The sequence below is a fragment of the Mytilus edulis genome, chromosome 10 (genome assembly GCF_963676685.1).
Source record: "Mytilus edulis chromosome 10, xbMytEdul2.2, whole genome shotgun sequence".
NCBI lineage: Eukaryota > Metazoa > Mollusca > Bivalvia > Mytilida > Mytilidae > Mytilus > Mytilus edulis.
In genome coordinates this window covers 51,678,327-51,691,177 of record NC_092353.1, presented here as the reverse complement: position 1 = coordinate 51,691,177, position 12,851 = coordinate 51,678,327, and the positions used below count along the sequence as shown (strand labels likewise).

The 12,851-nt window shown below is 32.7% G+C and overlaps 1 protein-coding gene across 1 annotated transcript in view; it reads right to left on the bottom strand.

Moving 5' to 3' along the window:
• LOC139492819 (A disintegrin and metalloproteinase with thrombospondin motifs adt-1-like) overlaps positions 1 to 12,851 on the bottom strand; it is a 57,876-nt gene continuing 45,025 nt past the window's right edge. Inside the window, exons 16-19 of the mRNA XM_071280971.1 lie at positions 12,549 to 12,719; positions 9,999 to 10,166; positions 2,379 to 2,414; positions 1 to 95 (exon numbers count right to left, since the gene is read on the bottom strand). Coding sequence (XP_071137072.1) covers positions 2,410 to 2,414; positions 9,999 to 10,166; positions 12,549 to 12,719 — 344 coding nt within the window. The 3' untranslated portion in view covers positions 1 to 95; positions 2,379 to 2,409. The remainder of the gene's footprint in view (positions 96 to 2,378; positions 2,415 to 9,998; positions 10,167 to 12,548; positions 12,720 to 12,851) is intronic.

Sequence of the window (12,851 nt, the reverse complement as noted above, 5' to 3'; positions counted from 1 at the left end):
AACAAGTGAAACAAAATTTTATTTTTAACACAATACTTTTATGTAACTTTGCACTCTGGCTGCTCATAAATCCAACATCTACTGTTTATAACAATCTACAAAAGATCAAAATGACAGCTTATGAAATGATTAGTAAATTTGTATTCGTTTAACTGTGCCAGATTTGCATTTGCACAGTGATAATTGAAATTTCAAAGTTTTTATTATTATAAGAACACGTTATAGGTGTAATACCACCAAATCATGGTACTTCACATCCGGTTGTATACGAAAGAAGGTCGAAAAAATATTCCCTTGAATTTGACAGTTGTAGGTAATTAATCCTACATTTTATTGCAGTAAAAACATTTCTGTGTCATAAACATATGTCTTGGGTATTTCAAAACACCATTATTTTTTATTTGGGATTTCTATAGAAAATTTTGTAATCTTGAGGTAACATGGTGACTAAACCTTGTACACAGATGAAATAAGGGGAGAAATTTGATTTGTTAACTTCCACTGATGGTTCTTTTCTTATATGCAATGAAATGTTATGTGAAATTTTTTCTATAGTACTGGACAGGATCAAACTTTATTTGAAACAAAGATACATTCTGCATATTTTTTTTTAAAAAGAGCAAATTTAACACTGACTCATAGGGGAAAATCAATCGTGGTATTAAACATATAAACAGGAAAGTGTGTGACACTTAAATTTTCATAGTGATTGAGTTAAAGAAAAGCTCATAACAATTGCAAGCCAACTAAAAACATGTATTAAGCGATTTTGTCACTGATTTACTTTTAATCTAGAATTTAATAGACATTTACATTGTTTCAAATTGTGTTTTCAGTTCACAATGTAAAATGCATCCTGCCAGAAAAGTTTACAAGTTTACATTATACAAATATAACCATTGCCATAGCACATGCTATGTTTTATTTTTCCTTGCACCAATACCGTTCTTTATAGCTCGAGTTAGATATCACAAAATGATTTTTTCACGGAGCTAGTACTCACCAAAAGCAACAAGACGGTTTCTTCTAGTGAAATTTGATCTGCTTACCCTTCCGGCATACATAACATCTTCACACATTTTTGATTAGGTACGATTTACGCAGTCTGTATTTTTTTATGAAATGTTTTATTGACTTGTCGGTCTTTTGTTTTTCTTTCTTAGCTATGACCTTGTCAATCTCTTATCATATTTGAATGTACCCCTAGTATCTTTATACAGAGTTTTTGTTATTTAAATGCCGAAGTTTTCTAAACAGTGCATAAGGGCAAGAGCAATTTTTGCTGCTATTACCGAGCAACTATCGACTCAAACTAGATTAGACTGTTGTCAGGTCATTAAAGATGACATATTTTAATATTAATACTGATTCACTCATAGAGCCGTGGTGTAGTGGTAAGTGCATCGGACTGCTAACACAAAGGTTCCTGGTTCGATTCCCGTTTGGGGAAGAAAATTTCAGGGACTGAGTTTTCGGTTCTCCCTTGACACCATTTGCGAATATGGTCTTAAGGTAACGATGATAGTCCGTCGGAAGGGGACGATAAATGGCTGACCCGTGTTAAGAGAGAGTCATATCTCTTGCACGTTAAAGATACCTTGTAGATTTCGAAAGAGAGCAGGCTAATGGCAGCACTCGCACTCGCAAAGTGGAAAGGGATAAATATAAGTTGCAAAACTTGTTTCATAATCCACTATAAATAAATATGATTAAAGAGCCTTTGCATCTGAAATAAACACATTGATTCTCAAACCAGTTGTTGGCATGATACAAGTTATGTTATCATATATTTTATGATTGTATGATACTAAACCTCTAACGGTAGGGATTGTACTTTTTATGTGATGAAGACATAATCTTTCAATCAGTTAAATTGAGGTCTCGGGCTGGCAGGTCAATAATGCTAGTAGTCCTTTGTTAATTTATGTATCATTGGCATCTCACTTAGTTTCTTTGGTTGCCTGTTCGGACATCGGACTCGGACTTCTTTAGAACTGGGTGTTACTGTGTGTACTGCTATGTGTTTCTTTATTCTATCTTGGCTTTAGGCAAATAAGACCAAACATTTTTAACCCCCCACATCTTTGCGCCTATCCCAAAACAAGAGCCTATTACCTTTGTTAGTGTTGTATTTTTTTTTTTATTCTAGTTCATTTATATGTTTTGGAGTCTAGTATGAAGTTCCTTTTCACTGAACTTTTACGCAATGTTATTTAGGGGCAAACTGATGCCCATCTCTTGTCACGGGATTTTCTTGCTGCGTTGAAGACCAATTGGTTTTCGTCGGCTGTTGTTTGCTCTTTGGTCGGGTTGCTGTCTCTTTTACATATTCCCAATTTTCAATTTGATATTCATTTGATGTATATTGTGATACTTACTTTCATTAAAAGTCAGGACAACGTTCATACATTAGGCTAAAATAAATAATATGATAGTAAATTTCAGTTCCATTGCATACGAACAAAGAGCACAAAAGTAATACAAGGGATTATAACTTTTTGGAATTCTTTTACTACCCTCATGTTTGAGTATAGGAATACATGGATAACTTATAATATGAGTGTACATCAACATCTCAATTCAACACGCAGTTGTTTAATACTCGCGTTCGTGTAAGCATAACTTTCTTGTCCTTTCCTACGCCTTGATCACACTGCTCAGTCGCTCCGTACGTCTCGTCTCACGGCTTAGAGACGAGAGCAGGCATTATCAGCGACGTCATAATCGACGAGAAGAAGTTATCAGCGACGTCACAATGTGTGAGGTTACGTTATCAAGCTTGCTTTCATCTGAAAATCACCGAGTGAAAAGCAATGGTTCAAATGTAGGCAAGGTCATCACAAGCATTTCCAAACGCGGATATTGGTGAGTGTGGTATTATTCCGAGAAAAGGGAACAGTAATCATATTCACACAGTATATGAAACAGCTAAAAATGTGAATAAATTCTTGGAAAAATTATGTCTCAAAGATGAAGTGCTGACCTATATTGACGTAGAACACTTATTCGTAAAAAAAGGTAACGTGGTGAAGTCACTTTGTGAAAAAACAGACTCCAGTGGAGTTCATATCACAATTGAAGGGGCTCAAACAATACGAGTAAAACTACGTGAATTTCGTCCTTGTGACACCAAGCGCAAACTTAGTGACATATCGCTGACGCCATGTCTGCAGAGAAAGAGAGTAAACAAAGTAAACAGGGTTCTACAGATGAATACGAGTGATAATACACAAACCTAAATTACTATTGTATATGTGACTTTTTATGTAAAACGATAAAAACAAATCAATCCAAAATGTTATTTGTACATATGTTTTATTTTACTGAATTGCAGTTTTTGAATTATATTGATAGATTATTTTTCAATCTATTGTACTTCAAACTGAATCTATTTATCTGTATTGTTATATTCAAATCAATCAACGAGGCATAGCGGTGTTAAAAGGAGTAGGTCCGGTAAGGACCGATTTTGACCTCAAATTTCAGTTTCATCTGACGAAAGATTTTGACCACTTTTTAAACACTTAAGTGTCTACTTCATATGATTCAATTAATTTATGTGAAAGATTTTAACTTATTTAGTCATTAAAAACGATCCGATTCAAGCTCAAATATGAAAAATCTACCAAATATGCGAAAAAATGTCACTTTTCAGATGATTTTTGTCAAAAACGAAAGTGGCCGCATCCGTGTTCATCCTCAATCTTTATATATGTTATGTATTATTATCAAATACAACTTCCATTTCAATATTTTGGATGAACACGAATGCGGCCACTTTCATTTCACACGGAAACCGTCTAAAATTTAACCAAAATGCTGGAATTTGGAAGATTTCAGTAATTTAGCATGATTTAATGGTGCTAGTACCCAATAAATGTGCCTTGTATTGTCAAAAACAGCCCATATTTATGTAGCAGAACCATTCTACTATCCAATAAATAACTAAAAGTTTACATTTTAACAATTTTGTAAAACTGCTATATTTTGGGGCCAAAAAAGGGTCTTTCTGGAACTTCTCCTTTAAACCAAATCATGTACTTTAAATAAGAATGTCGATCCAAATCATAACATTTAATGTAAACGGCTTACGTGATACCAAGAAACGTAATTTAGTTTTCAATTGGTTAGATAACAAAACATATGATTTAATTGGTCTACAAGAAACACATTGCACAGTAAATGATATAATACAGTGGCAAAATGAATGGAAAATAAATGGGGACAATAAAAGTGTTTGGAACTGCGGAACCAGTGATTCTCGTGGTGTCTCTATTTTACAAACAAAAAATTGTCCCGACGAATTTGCGTTTGATAATACCAACTCACAAAACGGTCGAATAATAAAATGTAGCATAAAAACGGAAAGTGCGATTTACCATATTTTAAATATTTATGCCAACAATAGTGGCGTCGAGAGGAAACGGCTGTTTGAATCATTTCATAATTGTTTTGGTAATTTTACAGATGATAGTGTAGATCACTACATTATTTTGGTAGGTGATTTTAACTGTACTCTTAACAAAACACATGATAGAAATCCTTCTCACTGTCGTGATCATATTGGTACAAAGGAATTACTTTTTTTTATTGTCACAATATGATCTTACAGACATATGGAGAGATAGGTATCCAAAAGACAAATTGTATACATTTCAGATAGGAAATTCTAAGTCTAGAATAATCGACTATATCTTTTGTGATAAAAGTCTTTCAAATAAAGTTTACAGTGTTGGTATCTCGCATTGTCCTTTTAGCGATCATGAGTTTGTGTCTTTAAAATTAAAACTTGATGAAATACAAAGAGGCCCGGGTATATGGATAATGAATATAAATACAATAAAAAGTGAAGGAATGCATTTAAAATTTGGTAGGAATCCTGGAAAATGGAAAAAAAATAGAATCGAAAAAATAGATTGGTGGGATGTCACATAATCAAAAATAAAAAAGTTAACAATGAAAGTACGTAAAACATTAATGTAATAAAAAACAATGTTGGACTCACAATTTAAAGGAGTTTTAACATTATTATTCAATAGTGGGGAACGGGAAAACATACGGAACTGGCGACCTCTAACACTACTGAATTATGATTATAAAATTATAGCAAAAATACTAGCAGAAAGATTAAAAATAGTCCTTCCAAAGCTTATTCATCCCGACCAAAAAAGGGTTTGTAAAAGGCGGACATATAACGGAAGCAAATAAAATGATTCAGGATATCATAGAATATACTGAAAATGAAGATGAAGAGGGTATGATTGTCTTTTTAGACCAACAAAAGGCCTTTGATAGGATGGAATGGGGATGGTTAGACTTCGTTATGAAGAAATTTAATTTTACGGATAATTTTCGGGGTTAGATTCAAATGCTATTAAAACGTGCAAAAACATGTATAAAAACAAATGGCTACGTCTCTAAATATTTTTCAATTACTAGATCAGCCAGGCAGGGGTGTCCTATAGCCCCCTTTTTATATATATTACAAGCAGAGCCCCTGGCCTGTGCAATAAGGGCAGAAAAAGACATTGTAGGTATTATGTTGCACGGGGGAAAATGGGGAGCTAATAGAAACCAAATTGAATATGTTTGCAGATGACACTCAATTACTTAATAAAAATTAAAGATCTGTTAGAAAATCTTTTGAAATATTAAACAAATATGAAAAGGCCTCGGGTTCAAAAATTAATTACGAAAAGACTAAGGGAATAAATATTGGCGCAAATAAACGCAGACGGCCTACTTTTAAAAAAGATAGCTGGACAACAGATAACATAAAACACTAGGTATTCTCCATGGTTATAATATTGATAACGACAAAATATGGAAATCAATATTGAAAGTCCTTATTGTAAAAATTTATTTAGTTCAGTGTGTGGTTATGAAATAGAAATACGAGGTATACCTGTAAAACACAAAAAAGATTTAAATAAGAAAATATGGGATTTTATTTGGGATGGTAAAAAGTAAAATCGCAAAAAATACTGAACTTAGAGGAAAATCAATTCGGAAAGTCCATAATCACATGGTAAAATCAAATAACAAAACGCATAAAAAATGAATGGACAAGAACGGTCATATTCCTAAAAGGTATCAAATAGACCGGAAAATTTGTTGTTTAGACAGCAAAAAGGGGGCATGGGGATGGTTAATTTGGATAGTTGGATAGAAAGTAAATATATAAAATCGTTATATTCGATATTACACAAGCCATTATCTAGTTGGAATACAATAGGTAAATTTTGGTAAAAAAAACATGATAAAAAATTTGCAAATAAACTTTTTCTGTGTAGACGTTCAGACCTTTCAGGTCTTGATATAAAGAAAACCCTACAACATTATTACAAAAGCGCTTTACAATCGTGGTCAAAATTGACAAATATCACACAGGGTATATCTAATAAAATGGAAGTAAAGAAGCAACCTTTATTTGGAAACTCAAATATTTTATTTCAAAGAAATCTTTATTTTATTCTTTTTTTTTCAAAAAGTGTAATAAAACTATTGGTAATCTATGGGATGATAATACCAATGATTTAAATCGTGCAGTGAAATATATCAACAACTTATTGATCAACGTAATTGTATTTCGGAATATTCACGAATTAAAAGTTCCGTACCGCTAACTTTTATACAGGTGTTAAAAAAACTTTGAATTTATAAATCCAGATAATAAAATTATAAAAAAAAAAGATTTAACATTAAAATATCTTCAGCTAAACTTAAACATAACTGAGACCCCTAAATGTCAAACAAAATGGGAAAATTTGTATAGCGAGTACATAAATTGGGAAAAAATTTGGCTAAATCTCAGAAAACTGGATATCTATACTATTAAACGAGAAGACCTAATTTTTGGTGTCGCTTCTCCTCTTTTCACAATAAATTAATCATCGTGCCTCTGTGTCCTATAGGTAACATGTATAGTCGCATTTGTCATCCATTCTTATGATCATTAAGTTTGGGTTATTTTTGAATAAAAAACGAAAAAAGAATGCGTCCGGATATTTTCCCGTCATTGGACAAAACTTTAAGTCAGATTAGACTTCCGGTTTGTGTTTTTCTGTACTTCGAACATACAAAGACTATGAAATAAAGTATATGAATTTGCTTTCTGCTATCATTTTGAGTTCTAGCATGTATCATCCTTGCTTAACGTGTTTCAGTTTGGGTTATTTTGGGAGGAAAACGAAAATGAATAATATTTGCTATTTACTATCAATTAGTTTACAGTGGCGGATCCAGAACTTTTCATAAGGGAGGGGGCGTTGACTGACCTAAAGGGGGGGGGGCGTTACTCTCATGCTTCCCCATATAATCAACAATTTTTTTCAACGAAATGAGTTTGCAGCCTATACCGGCTTTGTTGAATTTCATATGAAAAATGAACTAAAACTACTCTTGCAACGCTCAAAAATATATGAACTCTTTATCTAAAAAATGTAGGTTAATATACTTAGTCCAACTGCTCTAAACTAAAAGTGTGTTTGATTCCTTATGTAATAATATTACTATATCTTAGGAAGAACGTAGTGAACAATATGTTTGGTTTTTTTTACAGAAAGAAAGATTTGTACATTAATCGATATTTGAATCCATGTCTGTGCATATTAATATTTATATTAGTAAATTACATATATCACGTTTCTCAATACATTAGTATTCACCACATGTGCTTTATATTTTTATTATCCATGTGTAAGTCACAGAATCATTTTAATTTTTGTTCATTCACATTTAGTCAATAATTTCCAATTCTAACTATAACATTTTTTTTCTCTCAATCAAATATATAGTTTTCACGCTTTAATCAACACAAGTATAATGTAAGTCAGTGTACCGGATATACGATAATTATTATGTCTTATAGTGTCAGTGATACGTATCGGGTAAAATCAATTGTATTGGTTATTTTTAGAAATATAGTTATGTAAAAACTATGGAAAGTTTAAACTCATTTGATTTTTCCCTCGTCCAGTGAGGCTGTTAAAATACAGGGGTCCCTAAGTATGCAACCTAGGCTACTTAGGTATTTATATATCAGGAAATAATTGAATAAAAAACATTTGTTATCGTTAAAAAAATAAAATAAATAACAAGTTTTGTCGGGGATGACTGATTTATTACCCAAGATTTATAAAAAAAAGCTTGCTTTCATTAACTGCCTTAGGGTTTTGGGGGAAAAACAGTAATACATGTAGACCGATACACATATAATCGGATTTTTTTAGCGTAGAGAACGTAATATATCATCAACTCAATCCAATGTGAAGCTTTTTTGCTTGTTCGCTGCGCGCAATCGTCAAGAAGATTCACATTGTAGCTTGTGGATAATATTTTACAATATCAATGTGTAGTAAGCTCGATAATTTATACTTTCAGCTATGGCACTGTGTTAAAGAATATTACATAACATTGTTGTACGTGATCAACTAATATTAACACATGCAACATTTATATGTTTGACTTTTGTCTCTTCTTTCAATATAAAACCTTACTTTTTTCTACTTATATTAAACATGCGTTAAAAGTTTTCCGTTGATCATTAAGCGAAAATGGACTGAGTAAAGGTCTTACAAAGTTTAAAAAAAAAACATTGATTACAATAGTACATATACGAAAACAATTTATTTCTATGCCAAAAACAATTTTAGATATTTTACTTTCTGTAGATACTAGTGATATTATGCTGTTTATCTTTCGTCTATGAAACAACTTACTTCTTGAAACTAGAGGCTCTAAAGAGCCTGTGTCGCTCACCTTGGTCTATGTGAATATTAAACAAAGGACACAGATGGATTAAAGACAAAATTGTGGTTTGGTGATGGTGATGTGTTTGTAGATCTTACTTACTGAACATACTTGCTGCTTACAATTATCTCTATCTATAATGAACTTGGCCCAGTAGATACAGTGGAAAATGTTATTAAAATTTTACAAATTTTGTGAAAATTGTTAACAAATGACTATATGAAGGACAATAACTCCTTAGGGGGTCAATTGACCATTTTGGTCATGTTGACTTCTTTTAAGTTCTTACTTTGCTGTACGTTATTGCTGTTTACAGTTTATCTCTATCTGTAAAAATATTCAAGATAATAACCAAAAACAGCAAAATGTCCTTAAAATTACCAATTCAGGGGCAGGAACCCAACAAAGGGTTGTCCGATTGGTCTTTAAATTTCTGGGCAGATAGATCTTGACCTGATTAACAATTTTACACCATGTCAGATTTGCTCTAAATGCTTTGGTTTGAGTTATAACCCAAAAACTGCATTTTACCCCTATGTCCAATTTTTAGCCGTAGCGGCCATCTTGGTTGATAGGCCGAGTTACCGGACACATTTATTAAACTAGATACCCCAACGATGATTGTGGCCAAGTTTGGATTAATTTGGCCCAATAGTTTCAGAGGAGAAGATTTTTGTAAAAGATTACTAAGATTTACGAAAAATGGTTAAAAATTGACTATAAAGGGCAATAACTCCTAAAGGGGTCAATTGACCATTTCGGTTATGTTGACTTATTTGTAAATCTTAATTTGCTGAACATTATTGCTGTTTACAGTTTATCTCTATCTATAATAATGTTCAAGGGGCAGCAACCCAACAACAGGTTGTTCGATTCATCTGAAAATTTCAGGGCAGATAGATCTTGACCTGATAAACAATTTTACCTCCTGTCAGATTTGCTCTAAATGCTTTGGTTTTTTAGTTATAAGCCAAAAACTGCATTTTACCCCTATGATCTATTTTTAGACGTTTCGGCCATCTTGGTTAGTTGGCCGGGTCTCCGGACACATTTTAAAACTACATACCCCAATGATGATTGTGGCCAAGTTTGGTTTAATTTGGCACAGTAGTTTCAGAGGAGAAGATTTTTGTAAAAGTTAACGACGACGGACGACGGACGCCAAGTGATTAGAAAAGCTCACTTGGCCTTTTAGGCCAGGTGAGCTAAAAAGACCTAATCAGTTTGATTTAGATTTATATACTTACAACACCCACTAGGTTCACAACTTTCTGTGTCTATTCTCTTGCCATTGCAAGTAAAACCGTTGTTAGCTGGTGCTGGGTTATTACATCTTCTCGTTCGAGTACGCATTCCACTTCCACAGGTTCCAGAGCAACTAGACCAACCACCCCATTCTCCCCAATGACCATTTACTGCAAAACATGAAGTCCACAGTCAGGAATCTGATGTTCAGTAGTTGTCATTTGTTGAAGTAGTTCATAAGTGTTTCTCGTTTAGTTTGTAACCCGGTATTTTTTTTATTTTTTATCGATTTATGAGTTCCAAACAGCGGTATACTACTGTTGCCTTTATTTATGTAGATAAGGGAGTTGTTTTCCTTTTGTTGCCCTTTAAGGCCTGCTGCTCCGTGTGAGCCAATGTGCCGTGTTGAAGATTGTAGTTTAACTTTAATGGTTAACTTTTACAAATTGTGACTTTGATGGAGAATTTTTTCATTGGCACTAATACCACATCTTCTTTTATCTATATATAGAAAGATAGAATAGTTGCATGCTGTTTTTTTTACTAAAAATGAGGGTTCCTCATTTTCTTAAAAAGACAACTTTCATCATATTTCTCCATTGAAAATCTTCTTTGTTTTCAATTTGTAAAGGTTTTAAAATAAACAAATTCAAACTTTCCAAACTGTTATATACTGAAAGATAATAGAAGGTTCAGAAAAATACATCATTAGGTGTTCTCCGCCTACTCTTATTACTTAAGTAATTTGTGTTCATAATAAAAGAAAGACAACAGTAGTATATTGCTTTTCAAAAGTCATAAATCGAATGAGAGAAAACAACAAATCCGGGTTACAAACTAAAACCGAGAAAAACACATTAAATATAAGAGCAGAACAACGAAACAACAGAACACTGAAGTGCAACAGAAAACAAACAACAATGCAACATACATAGAAACGAACTATTAGATAACAATTATGTTGTCTGATCTTTTAAGTTCAGAACTTGACAAATTCCCGATTGTGACTGTTGTGCTGAGTGTGAATTCGCATTGCTATAAGACGTGTCACGGTACTTTTCTATCCAAAATTCATGTATTTAGTTTGGGTGTTATATTTGTTATTCTCATCAGATTTTGTCAAATGTCTTATCGTTTGTAGTTGTAAATCTTATTATTTTTCTGTTGTATTCGTGTGTTATGGTAAAGATAATTAATCGCCCAGTTCATTTATTAGATTTTAGTGTGGGTCAACTAAACCTATATGATATATTTCGTTTACAGTTTGTGTTAGACGAAACACCGACATAGCTAGATAAAAAATAATTATCTAGTTACTATCACAATTTTATATTAGTTATTATTGTAATTTTCATTATTATCAATAAATGTTGTATCAATATTACAAACCTAATCTTGAATTCTATCCTAATTCTATCCTATTTTTGGAAAATTTTTAGAAATTCAAATGTGACGTTACTTTGTGCGTTGACCTCTTTGGCTAACTCGGCTGTGAATTTTTATGTGCTGGTTTAGGTTGTTTTATGTATCCGTTTTTATTATGTAGTTAGTCACGTCTTCGGTGTTATCATGTATATCTAATATATAGTCATTTTTATAAATTTACTGTATGCAAAAGTACGAATTATTCTAAATAATAAGGATGTTTTTATCCCAGGCAGAAAACCCTAGCCGTTTAAGGCACGACTTTCTGGAATTGTTGGTCCTCAATGCTCATCAACTTTGTACTTGTTTTGGCTTTCGAACTTTTTTTATCTGAGCGTCACTGGTTAGTCTTGTGTGGTCGAAACACGCGTCTGACGTATTAAATTTTTCTAAACGTGGTACCTTTTGTTAGCTAATATTCGTGTGTTTCTTTGTCCTATATGTTCTCCCATTTATTTGGATGGTACTTCTGTCAGGTAATGTTGTCATTTTAATGTTATATGTAACATTGCCATAAAAACGGGAGTTGTGCCATCTTCTTTAATTGATATGTTTTCCTCTGTTTTAGCTTTTAACTCGGATATGTTTTTTTCTCAATTGATTTATGAATTTCGAACAGCGGTATACTACTGTTGCCTTTATGTATAAAAGACAAAAACCTTATTTTGTATTTCTTTTTTGTCGGGAACGATTCAGACGCCTTTGTGTCGATATTATTACGCCTAACCGGTCGTTCGGTACTAGTTCATAACTACAGGCATTTACCTTTTTGTTGTTTGATCTAATATATATACTGGGATAAGAATTGTACCTTAAGCTGTTCGATAATATTAAAGCAGATGGTTAAAGTAATTTAATAATCATTTAAATAACCTTTATTAATGATAGAGAACTTGATAAAAGATGTTAGGTAATTTTGTTTTTAAATTTTGTTCTGCCTAGGGATTAATATCAATCTGTTATTAAAGTTTGCAGCAAGACTGAAGTGATAGTTATATTGTTGTTTTTTTGAGCATTAGAATGCTTTTCAATCGTTTCTGGAATCAAGCAAGATATTTGAAATAATGATTAGTACATGTGGACGAACAAGACCGAAATAATGTTATATATATGAATTGTATACCTACTTGGACAAACAGATGCCGCACATTGTTTACTTTCTGTACTAGAGCCAATACAATCCGGTCCGTCGTTATCTGGTGATGGGCTATCACATGACCTTGTTCTCACTTGTATACCACCACCACAGGTAACAGGACATATTGTCCATTTCGTCCAACTTCCCCACATGCCAGCTACTACAATATATGATACCGTTCCTGACACGTATTGCTCAAATTGAGGTTACCTACTCCTTTGTTAAAGGTAAATTTCATCATGCTTCTCCTTTACAAATTCTTATTGTGTAACCTTTTTTAACTGCAATTTTT